At 40.3% G+C, this 19,059-nt stretch overlaps 1 protein-coding gene across 3 annotated transcripts in view; it reads right to left on the bottom strand.

Annotated features, from left to right (window-relative positions):
* Positions 1-19,059, bottom strand: part of SMAP1 (small ArfGAP 1) — a 197,755-nt gene that overhangs the window by 41,321 nt on the left and 137,375 nt on the right. For all 3 annotated transcript variants that reach the window (XM_075923713.2, XM_075923715.2, XM_075923714.2), the window contains one exon: positions 10,729-10,813. In XM_075923713.2, the coding sequence (XP_075779828.2) occupies positions 10,729-10,813 (85 nt within the window). The remainder of the gene's footprint in view (positions 1-10,728; positions 10,814-19,059) is intronic.

The following is a 19,059-nucleotide window of genomic DNA, read 5'->3' as shown; positions in this document are numbered from 1 at the left end:
GACACTGGACCATGGAGGTCCAACCAGGACTGGAATTAACATTTGTCCTTTTATACACAAATACCCCAAAGATGGTAAACATCTGTGTTTTATCACTTAGTCATCAATAACAGTTTTTTAAAAAAAGTTTGACACACTGAATCTATTTGAAATATCACTAAAGTAAAGCCTTAAAAGACAATATAAATAATTAAAATCCTAGATAGTGCCCAAGTATTTCTGTATACAGAGCATCCCCGCTATAAAGTTGCCCCAGTATACATCCACTCCACACTAAAGTCATTGATGCTTGTAGGAACTGATGCTTTATAAGTCCTCCCATTCCCCGCTCTTAGATTGCCTACCTGTAAACCACAAGACACACTGTCTCTTCAATTGTCTAATTAATAAGGCAAAAAAATCCATTAGCCAAATTATATTCCCACATAATAGCTAATTTTATTTCTGTGACTCAATCAACATTGTGCAGAAACTTACTTGCTCCCTCCTCACTCACGCTGACAGGCAAGATGACAACTGGTCCAGGATTGTCATATTCTCTAAGGCTTCCTCCTCTGCTTCTCAGTTTTAATTTCTTCTAATAGAAAATACAATCTTGACCTACTAAACCTCCCTTTCTAAGGTTGTGAGTTTGTTGTCACTGTATAGAAATCCTAATAGCGTAGGAATCTATGTTGTTTTGACCAAATTACAGAAAGCAATTTGTAAGTGAGTAAGTGGGTATATAATTTGCTGGTCTGTGGCTGAAGCCACAATGATGCAGATGCTGAGTTGTTTGTAATAGTACTCTGAGAAAAAACATTCAAAGTGGAAAAAAAAATCCTCCAATGGTCGATACAGAAGAGGGAGTACAGAAGAAGGGAACGTCTAACCCCAATGCACTACTCCAGGGGAGTTTCTCTTAGGGGAGCCCAGATTGGGGCACTTTGTGGTCAAAAGTCACACCCACAGCCCCTGCATATTCAGACATCAATGCTCAGAAAATAAATGCAAGGTGCCATCTTTGCAAAGCTGGTCTATGGCTATAACTACCCTTCTCTAATGCAGAAGTTGGCCTTGGATCTATAGGAGTAAAGTATTTCTGGACAGGAAACAAAAGCAACTCTGAATGTCTACTTAATAGCAGACCTGGCCTATCTGGCCATCTAGACATCTTGAGTTCCTGAAGCAAATGAAATGGGATCCACTCTCTAAGGTTTCTTATCCAAACCTACCTTTAGGGTCCTAACTCCAGGGGTCTATAATGTTTCCCTTTGTTTAGAACTGAAAAATTCAGAGTGAAGGTATCTTGTTTAAATGAGAAGGGGACAGGACTTTTGGCAAAAACTAGAACAGAGGGCAACCCTGTCCTTGTGGAAGGCTAAACTGGACAGGACAGTGTGCTCAATCCAAGGTTTCCCCCATAATACCATGCCCCTTAAAAGGGAAAAACATCATGCAGAGATGGTTCAAGGTATTTCTCCTTTACATACTGGGGAATTCCATAATGCTTTGAACACTTCTGGAGGAGTTGAGGATGTTATCAGTAAACTTCAGGGACTCCTGGGTAATAGTATTATCACAGAATCATAACATGCTAGAACTGGAAGGGACCTTGAAAGATCAAGTCCAGTCCCCCGCCCTCATGGCAGGACCAAGCACCGTCTAGATTAGATCATCACTGATAGGGGTCAATCCAATTTGCTCTTAAATATCCCCAGAGATGGAGATTCCACAACCTTCCTAGGCAATTTATTCCAGAGTACTAACTACCACCACAACCCTGAAGAGTTTCCTCCCCATTATTTCTCATTCCTAGGAATGTGCTAAGAAAAAAATCTCATTGTCTGAAATTCCAACATGTAACAAGTAACTAACTGGGACACACAAGGTTCATAGGAAACTTCCTTGCAAACTTGAGGGAATATTTCAGCTGACAGACTCCACAGGAATGTATGTGGAAAACCATTTATCCCCTGAACCTCCTGTAGGCAACTATAAACCTGTATATAATTTAACTGGCAGAAAGATTCCATGATTTTTGATTGACAGACAGAGAGAATTTGCCAAAACCATAGCTCAGAGAATATTCTCAAACCTCAAGGGAGCCTTTGAATGGAGTCTGGTCTTACTTCTCAAAGTTGAGGATATTGCTTCCTCTTCTAAAGTATGGCCCACATCAGCAGTCATATAAAGCTGAGAGAGAGGGAAGCATGAGCAACTCTGAAGATCTCTTTATTAAGAGAATTTACATTTATCTCAAATAAATTTCTGGAAATAACAGAAAAAGCAGCCTGAACGTAAATGCTTGGAAAGTGCCTCAAAGCTTTTTATGCACTGTCTAGATCAGTGGTCCCCAACGTGGTGCCCATGGGCGCCATGGTGCCCGCCAGGGCATTTGTGTGCGCCCGCCAACAACCTGGGCTGGCTCCACCCCCAGCGCGCGGTGCACTGGAGGTGCCGGCCCCAGGCGTGCAACACGCACTGGTGCCTGGTGTGCGGCGCTCGAGCGGCCCCAGCCCCGGGGCACATGCGGGCGCGCAGCCCCGGTGCCAGCCCCAGGCGCGTGGCTCGGGCGGCGGCACCGGCCCTGGGCCCACGGCACAAGTCACTCGGGCGCCCCCAGCCCTGGGGCACATGCCGGCGCCGGGTGCAAGGGCATCCCCGCCCCTGGCGTGCCCCAGGACGCGTGAGTGGCCCCTCCCCCCGGGAGCCTCTAAAGGTTGGGGACCACTGGTCTAGATAAAGAAGTTAAAGCTTCCTAGTAAGATTTAACAGACAAGAAGGATTTTCTGATCCACTCAAGTACTTCACAGGAAAAAGAAAAAGAGGGATGGAGTTAGTTCATTGAGATACTTGAGACTCCTCGTCTGAGGCTCTCTAACCAACAGCTCATCCTGGTCCCCCTGTTCCCCCCGCCCTCCGCCCCATCACGGCTCAGCTTTTCTCCCCTCTGGATTGGCTAGTTTTGTCTTCCAACCCTAGAGATTGCCTCGCTTTGCTGCTGCTATGTGGAGAGTCTTTTATCCTGTGTATGAACTTCTTTGGGTAGTCAAGAAGCTGTCAGTGTCTCAGCCAAAGAAATTGCTTCAGCCACCACCTCATTCTACTGAGGTAGTGAAGTTTTCTCTTGCTGGATAGCAGAAAGAATACTTGAGGTCCCTTGAAGAGTGCTTTACTTCAAGAAGTATAATTAAGTAGTGGTCTTTTGTTTTATTTGTCTTTGGCTTTATCAAGAGGCAAATGGGTCACAAAGCCCTATTACCCTTTATGAGGCAGGAATCAGAGTCGAGAAAATGAAGAAGTAGCTACAGATATTAGGAAAATGCTGAGTAGCAACTCTTTGCCATCCTGCCTGTTAGAATGAGAGAAGAGGAGAAATCCTGCTGACTAAGTTATAGAATTCAAACATCGGAAAACCACTTTCTTCCCACACTCCTTTTATTAGAATATAGCTGAATAGATTCGGTGGCTTCCCCCCGACCCCAGGAAAAGTAAATCTAGGCTAAAAATAAGCATGTGCTATTTCAAACCCAGAAAAGTATACGCAGGAAGTGTATTCCACTGAAAACAGAAATGTATGTCTTTGAACACAAAAGATTTCTAAACTTTGTTTGTACGATTAACAATATAAAATAGCTAAAAATTATATTCAAGTACAAAAATATCAGTTGCATTAAAATGTGGAGCTTTCACTTTTCATAATCATTTTTATCTACTGAAAATTAAATATTTTGCTTACATGGAATATTTAATATTAGCTGCTGCTGAGAAAAATATTATAGATTGACAAAGCAAATTTATATTGATTCTTTCTGCCTACAAAATCCCTTCTTTTCTTATTTCTCCTGCAGACTGAAGCCACTAGAGAGCAACATAATCATACATTTGAATTGTTCCAAAATTCCACCCAATAAAGGACTGTGTTTTGAGGAGACACTCATGCAAACCTACTATACTGGAGTGGTGAAAATTGTCAAACCTTCCAAATATCTCATAGACTTGTTCATTTAAATTTGAGGCCATTTTGTGATACCAAAATTTAGTTTCATGAATGAGGACAAATGGTCATTTTCATATCAGGCTATGTCTAACTCTTGATGATTCATTCTGCATCACATCTTTAAGATATGGCCTTTCCTAACCATCCATACAGCCAAAACTCTTGTCTAAGATTTTATCTTGTCTCAATTAGTGCGTAATCCTTTCCTTTGACCTTGACATTCTCATTTGCTATTAAGGTGTTAACTCCCACCACTGATTAACCCATCAAAACTCCATTACCTACTTTTTAAATTTACAAACTAGTTCTTTCATGCTGATGCTCACCCTTAACCTGCCCCATATATACCCTCAAAACTAAAAATTAACATCCTCCTTTATACTCTCCATTGTTCTGAGGCCTATACAAAACTTAATTTTTACACAGCTGGTGCCCACAGGGCATGAACTAACACTAGGGCTCTACTAAATTCATGGTCCATTTTGATGAGTTTTACAGCCAAAGGATTTTAAAATTTGTACATTTCATGGATTTCAGTTTTAAATTGAAATGTCACAGTGTGGTATTGTCCTCAAACATTATAAGTGTACTCTGTATGCTATTACCTAAATAACTGATGGAGCTATTGACTAGAACCAGACCCAAACCTGATTCTTGCAGCCAGGGCAGCTTATGGATGGGGCAAAAGGGACAGTGGCCCTGGGACCTGACAATTTAAAAAGGCCCAGGGCTCCTAACTGCTGCCACTGCTACCACAGCAGCATCTGGAGCTCTGGACCCTTTAAACAGTTGCCAGAGCCCCAGGCAGGATGAGCTGGGCAACACTAAAAGGCTGACTGGAAGAGGCTAGCCTCCAACCCCATCCCTTCTCCTGAGGCCTTACTCCTTATGGGGGCCCAGAACTATTCATTCCACCTGGCCCAGGGGCCTGGCAATTCTGTCACAAGCCCTGTCTGTGGGACTCCACTTATTATGCACTTCCAGTATGACTGTGATACACTGATAACTACTTTCCGGGAATGGTTTCCCAACCAGTTATCCATCCCACCTTACAGTAGCTTCATCGATGTTGTAGTTCCTTAGCTTCATTATGAGGGCAAGGCAGACAGTATCAAAAGCCTTACTAAAGTCAAGATATACCACATCTACCATTCCAGCCCACATCCACAAAGCTTGTTACCCTGTTAAACAAAGCCATCAGGTTTGTTTGACATTATGTTCTTGACAAATCCATCCTTACTGTTACTATCTTCTTGATGTTTGCAAATTGATTGTTTAATTATTTTCCAGGTACAGAAGTTAAGCAAACTGGACTGTAATCTCCCAAGTTGTCCTTATTTTCCTTTTTATAGATGGGCAGTATATTTGCCCTTTTCTGGTCTTCTAGAACGGCTCTCATCTTCCACGATTTTTCAAAGATAAACACTAATGGCTCTGATATCTCAGTATTCTAACATGCATTTCATTGGGCCTTGTTGAGTTGAAGACATCTCATTTGTTTAAGTAAGTTTTAACTTGTTTTTTTCCTATTTTAGCCTCTGAAAGATTGCTAGCTACTTTTGTCACCCCTAACCTGCAAGAATTACATAAAAAATATTTTCCTTCTATTCACATTGACAGCAGAGGAGAATATAGCTCATTTGCTTGAAAAAATGCCAACAATGACTGATCTCTACCACACTATTTAGTGTTTACATACAATGTGTGTCAAAAGAGAGCCATAATTGACAAATGGAATAACTTTTTAATTCTTCTTTAATTAAAGAATCCCCCCCCACACACACACACAATTTTTTAAACATTTGGTATACAGTTGATTTTTTAAACTCCAGTAATTTAGAATGCCATCTTGATCAAAAGGTAAGATTAATATTTGTATACAAGGGAATCAAAATCCTGAGATGGTAAGCTAAGAATTTATAGCACATCTTTAAGATAACCAAGAATCTCAAAAAGCAGTAAGCAATAGAGGTCTTGTAAGGGTGAGGATCACTGGATTACAGTGAAACAGCTTACTTTAACAAACAGTATTACCATTTTAAATTCATCACTTCTCTAGAGGATGCATCAGTTGCTAAGGATGAAGTATTAGACATGGCAGTTTCCATTGCAATGAGGGTACACTCAAGGAAAAACTTTCATGCTCAGTCAGAAAAAGTAATGAACAACATAATATCCATTTACTTTCCAAATTGTCTTTTCTAGTTGTGGTCCCAAAATGGATATTTATTAGCTGTTAAGAATTACAGATGATTCACCTGCTGTTCCTTCTCTTTTTGCATTTATACTAGTATAACAGATAATGTTTGACTGCTGCCTGCCACATTTTACAGCAGCAGATGCTGCTCCTCCTCCTCAGAGAAATTAGTCTTATTTTAATCCTTAAGTAGAACCAGGAGGAAGCACTATACATTTAACAAAGTGTATTTGGCAGGAAGAGAGGCACCACTAAGGGTTATATTTCTGATGGATTTTAAATGTAAAGTGTGCAGGATATTAATTTTTATTGGAATTATCTGGCCAAAAATAGATGTATTTTTAAAAATCGCACATTTTAGAAAAAAACTAAAAATCTTATTTTGAAAGAATTTTTTTTTTAAATGGCCAGCTATTTTTCTGCACAGAAATTCCCCCAGGAATAAAAGTAGCTAAATATGAATATGTAAGCAATTTGCTTACACAAACTAGTACAGGCAGTGCCCGGGTTACGTACAAGACAGGGACTGTAGGTTTTAAATTCTGCATATTTTATTTGTCAAAATAACAATATAATCACTCAATTTTCAATTATTTTGGTAATTTATTTCAAAATACTTGTCAGTGAATAATATATATTGTATTATTTTGACAAAATATGCTGGGGACAGAATATTTAATTTTTTTTTATAAGGAATTCCCCCAGGAGTAAAGCTGATTGCATGTTTGTGTCTCCAAAAATGGACTGGAAAGCAGGGCTGCATTATGACTTTCGTGAGTCCCTCCCACCATAATAATATCAATATTAAAAAAATATTTTTATATAACTTTAAATACTTCAACATTTTTTTTCCTGTTTTAGGCAAAATTTAATAGATTTTTGTGGGCCCTAAAAGTTTCATTTTTTTCTGATGTGAGAAAAAAATTAAAATATTTTCTTCGACCCTAAAAGTTCATTTTTTTTCTTCTGATTTTAAAAGAAATTAAAACATTTTTGTGAGCCCCTAAAAGTATCGAGGGCCCTAGGCACTGTGTCTAATGGCTAAGTCGGCCCTGCTGGAAAGTAATAAATTATGTGGGTGTAGGGGGGGAGGTCATCTAGAAAATGTACATGAAGGATCAATAAAACCCTCTGAGTATGTAAGCAGAAATGAAACAGGCGAAAGTGGAGACTTAACAGATATATAGTTTTGGATGTTAGAAGCAGAGTTAGCCCCACATTCACTTGGAAGATGATGTAACATGCGATTAAAATTCTTAGATACAAGAAAGATTAACTGTTCCCAGAAAAAAACAGGTGTCTTGCTTTCCCAAAGCAATTAGGAGTTCCCCAAAAACAAGAGACCCTGGAAGTCTATATAAGTGTTAGATACTCAAAAGCTGCCTGGGCATGTGATCCAGAACTGACATGATGAAAGTCAGTTTTACTATATAAATATTGGGGAAGTATCATGCTTTCTAATATTTAGGGCAATACTAGTCTATTTTCTTTTCACAGAAATTCAGCTAAAAATGGAATTTTACAATTTGTTACTGGTAATATCTGTGGTAATAGTGTCTAGTAAATACACATGCCTCCTTAATTTGTAACTTTCAGTTCTACTTCATATTACTGAGCATTGTAAATAAGGTACTACATTTTTAGGATACTGTTGTCCTTAAGTGGTTTCAGTATTATGTTTTATTACCAAACTATGACAGATTAATGTCCAGAAACACATTGTCAGATATGTGTAGCATTTCCTGATACTTATAAAAAGTTTTATAATAGTATGCTCTATTCTTATATTTCCAGAGTAATGAGGTTGTATTTTTAGAGCTTGTTTTTCATAAGTAACTTGCTTATATTATATGAATCTCATATAATGAAGTGAAAAACAATAGTAATTACTTATCTGTCTTCACAGATCATGTCATATCATCCATTACCAGTGCCAATACACTATGAAGTTACTTTAAGATATGCAATTATTCATATTCAATTCTGTCTTTTCTGAATGGTACACATAACTGTTGAATGATGCATAAAATGGAAACTGAGTTGTATTTCTTCCTGCAAATTCAACACAGTGGAAAGTAAATACTTCAACACTGAGTACTGAAAAAACATCTGTCTCAAAAATGAAGTGCCAGTATGCACTGTTTTTTAAAAAAGTCCTTAGTAATGGATAGTATTATCCTCAAATGGATTGATCCAAGTAAATGTGTATTCGCTAAGGAAGGATCTCACCACAACTATCATTTTCTTTATTTTTAACAAATATTTTTAAGAAAAACTGCTTAATTCAACCTCTATAGGTGCAATGAGCAGCAACATGGAACCCAGTATAGAAAACGACAATTGGAAAGCACGGGTGACTGGTTAAGGAGACGGCAGTGGGGGCCCTGGCATCCCCACATGACTCCTCCCTGCACCACCCAGGGAAGGGCCGGAACAATGCCCTCTCTGCTCTGGCCCCACCACTGTCTTGCCTGACCCCTGTGTTAGCTCAGGAGCTGTAAGAACAGCTCACCCAAACCACGTGTCTGTATCAGCAATCACCTAAATTGCATAATATTGCGTGAATATGAGTGCTGTGACCATGCATATGTTCTCAGTTGGTATCCCATTAAGGAAGGCAGTTGTAGCTGCCATTGCTTTCAGAGTGCACTCTTATGTTCCTTGTGGAATATGTCCCAAGCTAGACATATGTACTCCTGTATCCATTTTGATAGTCTTTGTTTGGATATAAGAATAACCCTCTTGATTTTTCCATAGAAAACACAAAGAGTTGTGTTGTATATAAAAGACTATTGCCCTGCAGACATCTAGCATGTGTAGTGTCCTTTCCCTGTTGTCCTTGTGTGGTTTGGGGAAGAAGACAGATAGGTAAATATTGGTTCATTGCAATGAAACAAGGTAAGCACTTTAGGTAGGAGTTTAGGGTGCATACCTAGTACCGCCATGTCTTTCTGGATTACCATGTAGTATAGTTGTGTCATGAGTGCACTTATCTCTCATATCCTTCTAGCAGTGCTAATTGCCACCAGAAATGCCACCTTCATAGATAAGTGCTCCAATAGAAGGGAGCAAGTGACCAATGGCTCAAAGGGTTTGCCCATAAGAGCCCTTAGCACTAAATTAATGTCCCATGCAGGGATCAAGTACCATCTTGATGGAAGCATACTCTGCAGGCCTCGCAGGAATGTTTTGGTAGATGAGTGAGTGAAGGCCAAGTATCCCTGTATTGGCAGGTGCAATGCCGCTATGTATTCTGAGTGAGCTCAATTATAGTCCTGTCTTGTGCAGGTGTAGTAGGTAGGCTAAAATGTCCGAGACCCCTGATTCTGTTGTGATGAGAGTGCGTTCTAAACACCACAGTGTAATGCGATGCCATTTCTGACTGCGTGTCTTTCTAATTGCAGGCCTGAGGCGGTTGATGAGGATTTGTTGTACCTCATCTGAGTAATAGGCCTCCAACCGCACAAGCCAATCTCCAACCATGAATGGAGGTAAAGTGTGTTCACTTCTGGATAGTGTGTCTGTCTGTCCTGTTGCTTCAACAGGGACCAAAGTGGTGAAAGAGCATAGGGCGGTCAAGCGCTCATCCCCAGTAGGTAGGGGTACTAAGCCTGTCTGGGCCACTTCGGGGCTATCAATATGACCTTCACTTTATCCTGTCTGATTTTTCGGCTCATGTGTTTTATCATTGGGAGCAGTGGAGGAGCATATAGTAGCAGTGCTTCCCACCTTATGCTTAATGCATCTCCCAATGACTGTGGGCTTAAGCCTGCACGTGAGCAATAATATGGTCACTTTTTGTTTTTGTTCTGGACAAGCTGTTTTCCCCAGGTGCATCATTTTTAACTGAAGTTCTCTGGCTTTTCTCATCCTGGATGATAATTTCTTACAGTGGGGGCACTGAGCAGTGGAGTGCTCCTCACCTAGGCAGCAGACACACTGTGAGTGACTATCTAATATAGGAATGGACAGCCTGCAGGTTACACACCTCTTACACCCAGGCGTGCTAGCCATGTCTCAATAAGAAAAAAAGACTTCAAGCAGTACTCAAGCACCTAAGGTGCAGTGCCCACAGAGAAACTCCTCAAAGAAGAACTAAAATAATTATATATAGCACCTTTCTCTGCTTTCATTATTAACCTCCTAGAAGATCAGACATGGTTTTTAAAATAAGGTGTCTGGCAATTTTGTGAAGAAGGGGAAAGAATATGAAAAGAATGATACCTGTAAATAGATATTGCATAGGATATACTATTTCTTTAAGTCAAAGCTAGTTCAAGACAAGTACATTGTCGTCTGCCAGCCAGGAGAGGGGAGAGAAAGTTATCTTAGATTAAAATGAATAATTCCCACTGTTGTCATGAAACCCTACAAAATACTGGAGAAACTGAGATTACATGAAAATATGATTGGCCGAATTCAACAAAAAATGTCTGCTAGCATATGGAAGATAAAGACAATACATTCATTTTATTAAAGTCCTGTGTAGTCATTTTTATAAAAAACAAACAAACAAAAAACCCACAGAATTTAATTATTTATTACTCACCGAGTCCTAAAAGATCTATAGTAGGTTCTGGTGGTTTTCTCGGACTTGCTTTAGGCTCTAATTGCTGATCCTCTTTCTTCTGAGGCTTTACAAAGAAAAATATTCACACTCATAAATAAGTTTTATAATATATGGTACAAGTCTTCCGTTACTCTTTAATAGGAATAAGGATTTTAAGACTTGAATATATCACAAATAAAAGTTGTTTTCTAGACTAACGGAGTACTGAAGTCTGACTATAAACTCTTTTCTGACAAAAATGAACTACAGATGCAGAAGAGGTTTTGGGGGGGGGGGGGGGGGAAGCAAGCTACCCTTATTCTTTCACCAATTTTATGAAAATTCTAAGTACAATGTGAGATGCAGGATTATTTACTGGATTTAGAACAAATCTAATATTTAAAAACTGCAGTGAATAAGTAACACGTTAGAAAACTATTAATCATTTACTGCCAGGAATTGCTGTTACTGAGTTAAAGAATGACTCACTCATTTTGCCCAAACTATTTATTGACTAATTTTATTAGACCACAAAATTATATAGTTTTTGCAGTGTGGGAGGGAAAAACAGGTTTGTACGGGGGGGGGGGGGGGGGAGGTTCTGAGATTAGTAAAGAAAATACATTTGACATCCCTATAGAAAGAGAATATCAATCAAATGGCAGAATTTTCAGGTGCTAGTGAATGCAGAGGGGGTCTTCAAGTCTGCAAAAAATCTCATGTTTGTGGACATTTAATTGTGTAGCTTTAGAAACAAACAAGTATCCTAGCCCCTGCCCTCATTTTAAGCATGAGGCTTCTAATCATTTTCTTATAGAAATCCTTTAAAATGTTAATGCATATAAACTGAGCACAAAGGTTAGTGAGTTTGTCATATTGTAAAGAGTACAGGTTACTACATTTATCTTAGTTAACTACTGTAATGTTTCAAAACCAGGACAACAAATTTCTCAAGTCCTGGAAAGATCACAAATTAGTTGGCAGAAGATGGCTCCCATTAACACCACTGCAAATTCTTCTAAACATATTTAGGACACTATTTCCCCCCTTATATTCATCACAACAGTGTATATTGTTGGACCTGCTTTTCTGCTGTTCAGTGTGACACTTCTGGCCAAGAGAGATTGTTCAATAACACATCTGGCCGAGTAGCCTAATTGCAGACTAGGCATAGGGCTGAGAACAAGAGAATCCTGCATTTTAATTCCATCTTTAATAAACTTCCTCTGTGGCTTTGGTCAAGTCACTGAGGTTTTCAACCTCAGGGCTCTCCTAGATTAGAAAATTTGTAGAAATGTAACCAGCACGGATACAAATATCCTTAATCCAGATAATGCTCTGTGTTCCCCATTGACAAAAAAGGAAGGAACAGGAAGAAGGCTACGACCAATATTTAACGTTTGTGAAGTGTTTCAGATGGGCTAAAAACTCACTACTGTATCCTAACAACCCTCCATTTTTGGGGGGGTCCTGCAGACTATGAATTCCCAGTTTATTTAGATAGATATTTAGCAATATTCTTGCCAGCAAGTTAAGGAAGTATGGATTGGATAAATGGACTGTAAGGTGGCTGGAAAGCTGGCTAGATTGTCAGGCTCAACAGATAGCGATCAATGTCTGGTTGGCAGACGGTTTTAAGCAGAGTGTGCCAAGGCTTGGTTCTAGCGCTGGTTTTGTTCAACATCTTTATTAATGACCAGGATGAGGGGATGGATTGCACCTTCAGCAAGTTTGCGGATGACACTAAGATAGGGGGAGAGGTAGATATGTAGAAGGACTATGTAGCACTTAAACCACCTTGTTAGTCTTTAATTAGATGATGAGCTTTCATGGGCCAGATCCACTTCCTCAGATCAAATAGTGGAAGAAAAGAGTTACAACCATATATACCAAAGGATACAATTTAAAAAAATGAACACACATGACAAACACTCTAGTTATCTTACCCATTACAAAGACAGCTTCCCCAGTTATCACCTCTAATATCATTAGTCCACAGACATTTAACCCCCCTCCCCCCCGCATCCCCCTTCTGTTCTGAAATTTGATTTGTCCTTTTCATATGTGTTCATTTTTTTTTAATTGTATCCTTTGGTATATATGGTTGTAACTATTTTCTTCCACTATTTGATCTGAGGAAGTGGATCTGGCCCCCGAAAGCTCATTATCTAATAAACCATCTTGTTAGTCTTTAAAGTGCTACATAGTCCTGTATTTTGCTTCATATGTAGGAGGGCAAAGATAGGGTCCAGAGTAACCTAGACAAATTGGAGGATTGGGCCAAAAGAAATCTGAGGAGGACAAGTGTAGAGTCCTGAACTTGGGATTGGGAGGGACCTCGAGAGGTCATCGAGTCCAGTCCCCTACCCCCATGGCAGGACCAAATACTGTCTAGATCATCCCTGATATACATTTATCTAACCTACTCTTGAATATCTCCAGAGATAGGGATTCCACAACCTCCCCAGACAATTTATTCCAGTTTAAGCCCATTGCTTCTTGTTCTATCCTCAGACGCCAAGATGAACAAGTTTTCTCCCACTGCCTTATGACACCCTTTTAGATACTTGAAAACCGCTATCATGTCCCCCCTCACTCTTCTCTTTTCTAAACTAAACAAACTCAATTATTTCAGCCTTCCTTCATAGGTCATGTTCTCTAGACCTTTAATCATTCTTGTTGCTCTTCTCTGCACCCTCTCCAATTTCTCCACATCTTTCTTGAAATGCGGTGCCCAGAACTGGACACAATACTCCAACTGAGGCCTAACCAGCGCAGAGTAGAGAGGAAGAATGACTTCTCGTGTCTTGCTCACAACACACCTGTTAATGCATCCCAGATTCATGTCTGCTTTTTTTGCAACACCACCACATTGCTGACTCATTCAGCTTGTGGTTCACTATAACCCCTAGATCCCTTTCTGCCGTACTCCTTTCTAGACAGTCGCTTCCCATTCTGTATGTGTGAAACTGATTGTTCCTTCCTAAGTGAAGCACTTTGCATTTGTCTTTATTAAACTTCATCCTGTTTACCTCAGACCATTTCTCCAATTTGTCCAGATCATTTTGAATTATGACCCTATCCTCCAGAGCAGACGCAACCCCACCCAGCTTGGTATCACCTGCAAACTTAATAAGCATACTTTCTATGCCAATATCTAAATCATTGATGAAGATATTGAACAGAGCCGGCCCAAAACAGACTCCTGCAGAACCTCTGATGCGCTCCCAAGGAAGCATGCACCATCCTCTTTAGTAGAGAAAGCCAGCAAGTAGGAAATTAAGGAAAATAGCAAATCCTAAAATGAGTTCACTATAAAAAACACATCTATTCTAAGTGCCCTTGCCAATGCTTGTTTATATATGATTACTGTACAGATAGAAGTCCTTAGTATAGATCCAGACTTTATGAATTACTGTACATGTATGGCTCTAATACAGTGTGTCCAAATGTTAGCTCAGGGGTGGGCAATAATTTTTGGCCAGGGCCACTTCAAAAGTTTCTGAGGTGGCCCCAGGCCGCCCCGGAAGGGGCAGGGCCTAAACTGGAAGGGGCAGGGCCAGGATGCTTCTGGGCTTCTCTATTCCCAACCCATGATTGGTTTGCGATGGGCGAGCCCTTTTGCCTCCCCCCTTCCCACTAGGTACCCATGCCCCTGGCAGGGCGGGAAGAGGCTTTGCATGGCTCCCCCACCCCCAGGCCAATCAGGGCTTGGGGGTGAGGGAGCACATGAAGCCTCCTCCGCCCTACCCCTTCCTCTCGTCAGGAACACACGGCACTTCTGCGCTTGTTGCAGGGCAGAAGGAGGCTTTGCGTGCTCCCCCTCCCCCAGGCCAATCAGGGCCTGGGGACGGGGGAGCTGCACAAAGTGTCCTTCACCCTGCCCCCATCCTGTGCAAGCATGCGGCACTTTGAAGTGCTGAGTGCTCCTTGCAGGGTGGGGGGGAGGGCGGAGGAAACTTTGTGCAGTTCCCCCACCTCCAGGCCAATCAGGGCTTGGGGGCAGGGGAGTGTGTGACATTTTCTTCTGCCCCAAGAGCAGCACATGGCATTTCAAAGTACTGCGTGCTCCCGGCAGGGCAGGAGGAAGCTCTCCCTTCCCTAGGCCCTTATTGGCCTCGGAGTGGGGAGCGGCAGGGCCTACGCAGGCCAGATCAAGCCACTTGGTGGGCCAGATCTGCCCCGCAGAGGCCCTTTTGCCCACCCCTGTGCTAGCCACTAGCTATATTTGGCCAGTTGAGTGTGGCTACTTGGCTTGAACAATTATTGAGTATTTCAGAATAATGTGGCTAGTTTGCTACAGCAGTACCCACCATACTGGCTACTGCTTCAGAAGTGGTTTGACGCCACGGCTCTAATCTATGTAAATGGTGAGAATATTTTAAATGCTCTCCCTCTTTACCGATAGGGGGTTGCACACATCATAGCTTCTGTAGGCCAAGCACATTGCACCAACCAGAGGCTTCCTGCTTCCCTCCATTCCTCTCCTCCCCATCCACTCCAGCTCCCATAAACACCTTGTATGTCACCATATCCTGCCCAGCCATTTCAAGGAGTCTCTGCTAGTCCCATCACCCCCATACCAGGGGCTGTGTACGTGTCCTCCACATAACTGACTCTTATTCTCTCTGTCCCCCACTTCTCACAAAGGCAGTGTCTCTGTGTTTCTCTTCATTCCCCCATCCTATCTCCAACTCCCAACCCCAACCCCTACAATGTCAGTTTCCCCTTCCTCTGGATCCTTCTCCCTTCCTCCTCATATCTTCTCCCCAGTTACTGATTTCCTTTCACAAACTCTACTCCTCAAACCTGGGTCTGTTTCCAGACCCACCCTATCCCCCACTCCAGATCCTCTTTTGCCTCATCACCACCACTTCCCTCCTCTCCAGCCAATCTTGCAAAAGTTCCTACTTTGCCCTTCAACTACTCACCTATATTCTAGGATTCTGCTTTCCTCCCTTCACCTATAGGTCCCTTCACAGACTCCTCCCATTTCTCTGTCCCTGATTCTACCGCCCTCACCAGATTTCATCATGGCTCTGTTTTTCCTCCCACCATTCCCTATCCCCCAGTTCCCACCTCCTTCCCTCACTGGACCTCACTTCTTCCTCACCCTGTACCGCATCCCACCACCACCACCTCCTCAGTGCAAGAGGATACCGTAACATCCTCTGAAAGAAAGATCCCAACTATGGGATCATTTCCCTCTGCTCCAGTTGAATGTTTTCCTTCCGTGAGCCTTTTATCCTCCTTAACAGTACAAGGGCTGTCTGCCCAGAGGTGGGACAGTTCTATAGTATCTCAGACAGCCTTAAAATGTTTTTAAATCCCAATTTGACAAAGTCCTTGATTTAGTTGGGATTGGTCCTGTTTTGGGCCGGGGGTTGGGCTCGATTATCTCCTGAAGTCTCTTCCAGCCCTAGGAGTCTATTATTCTACAATATCCCTTCAAAATGTACGTATAGAAATGCTTGCATTAAGTAGACATCTGTGATTAAAAGGTGGGTTGTAGTTTGAGGCGACCTAAAGATCGCCAGTCCACTAAAGAAGCGGGATGGTTACCAGACCAGATTTTGTAAAGTATGTCAAACTTAGATACAAATCTAATTTTATCTGCAGTTGTATTATAAAAATTTGTCAAATATTGAATGCAATGAAATGTAACCAAATTGATACTGAAAAGTACAAATTCTGAACAGCAAAGATTAAAAAAACTAAGACATCTCTGTGACAAAGAAAAAGGACTCCCACAACTGAGTATATTTTGATTCAAGACAATTTAAATTTAAAGTACAGATAGAAATATTAATCACAATAACCTTAAATGTTTCATGCAAGGTGCATAAATTACAAAAATTATAAACATTTGCCTTTTTTCAACTGCTGTAAGGAACACTATGATCTGTGTCATAGATCACTGCAGCTGAGAAAAGAAATGCATTTAACATATTACTTTTCTTCTAATCTTTATTTTTTAAAAAATTGAATGCTTTTCTCAACATATACCAATTATTTTGAAAAAAACCCACTAAGTTAAAATTGTAGTAAATGTTCAAAATTTGTATTGCCTCAAATTAGGGTGATTTTCAGCAGCATTTGAAATGACATTCAAATGTTCATAACAGGGTTAGTCTCAAATAAGCCTTACCGTATGTTCATAAAAACCAAAGCACTGTCTTGCATTCATTAGTAGGAACTTAAAAACATTTTGATTGTTATAGGAAATTAATCTTATTGTTTTAAAATAAAGTAATAAAATTCCACTATGTGGACCTTTTTTGTTTTGTCAAACAATGTTTTAATTATTTGACTATTTACTTCATACGAGCTTTTATAATACCTATAAATAGGCCAGAACAGGAACGGATAGTAAAAAGAGTTTACAAGAAAAACCAACACAATGATAAACCCCAAATCAGGAATTTATGTTTTCATTTTCTCTTGGGAATACAACCTGATCAAACTTTCCCACTGGTTACAGAAAGAAAGCAGAGGTATTTTACAGTGGAACAGAGTTAACATCCATCTGTCATATTGTGAACTTGTACTCTCTGTTCGGGTTTTATGTTTTTTTTTGGCAAGTCATGTGATACTTGCTGTTTTACTTAAATCCCCAATTCCTGGAAATATTCAATTATGTGATATCTTAGCCTTCATTTACAAATTAATGTCTAATTCTCATGGTTGCACAGAAAAATCTCAAAAATGTAACCCAAGTACACTTTAAAGATTCAAACCAAAGGTAAATAAAACCTCTACACTTTTATTATTTTTAAATCTCATGATTTTTTACTTTTTGTAGTTGGTGATAGTGTGTGCACTTTTTCCTTACATTCTACTATAGGTTGACACTCTGAGAGCACCTAGGGCTGGCCACGAAGCCTCAGTGGTCCCTGGTGCTGTCTGCGGAGCCAGGAGTCTGGTGGCCCAGGGGCAGAGGATCCAGGCAATCTGTTCACAGACCCTGGGAGAGCCCAGAGTCAGTAAACAGAGGGGCAGACCTTCCCTTCTCTGGCAAACTCCCTTCTTCCAGACCAGTCAGGTCCTGAAGGTGCTGGATCAGAGATGTCCAACCTATACAAACAATAAATCTCTGCTCTTCATGCACTGCATTAAATATCTCAGTTAATTAAAAGTTCTTTTAAACAAACTCTGGCAGTGTTCTTTTCTTTCCATAAATACTATATTAATTGATAATATAATAAAAAATATTTATAAGCTTATGGGAAAAGGTGGTAAAGAATCAAACATTAAAATGTAAAGAACTAATTGCAGAAAATACTGAACTGTTAATGCTGGAAATGCCCTGCAGCTTTTAAAGAACTTTTTCATTTTGGAAAAAAGTATAACCCCTTTTAAACAGCAAACAAAGGAAAATAATGATGAAAATGAGATGTTTATAGATATAGATAGAAGCACATCCATGAGGTTCTCTCAACTTCAAAGAAATCTGTTGATTACAACATTTTTGGAACACTTCATAACCACAAAAAGGAATGATGCATCCAATTTACACATGCATTCAGTTTGGAGTAGACTATACTTAGCTCTTCCAACAAATTTGACTAAGCAATTTCAGCATGTACCAGTTTAGTGTGTCAGCATGAATGCAATCCAGCTAAAAAACTTCAGTTTATTTTTCTACTTCTGTCCACAGCAAACTAGATCTTGCTTCAATATACATAAAGCATTATTCTTATTACTTGCAGTTTCCATTTTCTGGTCATTCTACTTCCTAAGCAGCAAGTTAAGTGTAAAAACACTTAAGCAGTTAGGTCCAGATTTCCAATGGTATTTTGTCATTTTCCCACCCAGAGAAGCAACATCTAAGTGACGTAAGAATGCAAGATTAATTTGAAAAGGTGACTTAGGCACTTATGAGTGACCCTAAATCTGGGATGATTTCTTAAGTCATTTCAGATGAGAGTTAGGATCCTAATTCAGTTAGGCACTGACACACTGAAAGCGAACAACTACTGAATACTTCAAAATCTGGGTAGTTAGCCTGCTGTCTTCACTGCGGACATCACTGAAGCATGGGACTGGATGGGACATCAAAATTAGCAGAAGCTAATTTTACATCAAAATAATAAGAGACATACCTAATTGGTACAGAATTCCCATCCTTCAATAGTCTTGCTTATGTGGGGCTCACAGTGGACTGAGCTTTATGGAAAGAAATGGTCTTGAGAAATAATAACCACAAATACTCAGGTATGGTATGCACAAAAAGGATGATTACAGGGATATAGGATACACATACATATTTAATTTAGCTAATTCCTTTCCCACTATCAGAGAATCTCCCTCAGTTTAAGATTTGAAACTGGT

The sequence above is a fragment of the Pelodiscus sinensis genome, chromosome 3 (genome assembly GCF_052426305.1).
Source record: "Pelodiscus sinensis isolate ZL-2025 chromosome 3, ASM5242630v1, whole genome shotgun sequence".
Classification (NCBI taxonomy): domain Eukaryota; kingdom Metazoa; phylum Chordata; order Testudines; family Trionychidae; genus Pelodiscus; species Pelodiscus sinensis.
The sequence above is the reverse complement of the archived record's forward strand: the minus strand, read 5'-3'. Positions and strand labels throughout refer to the sequence as shown.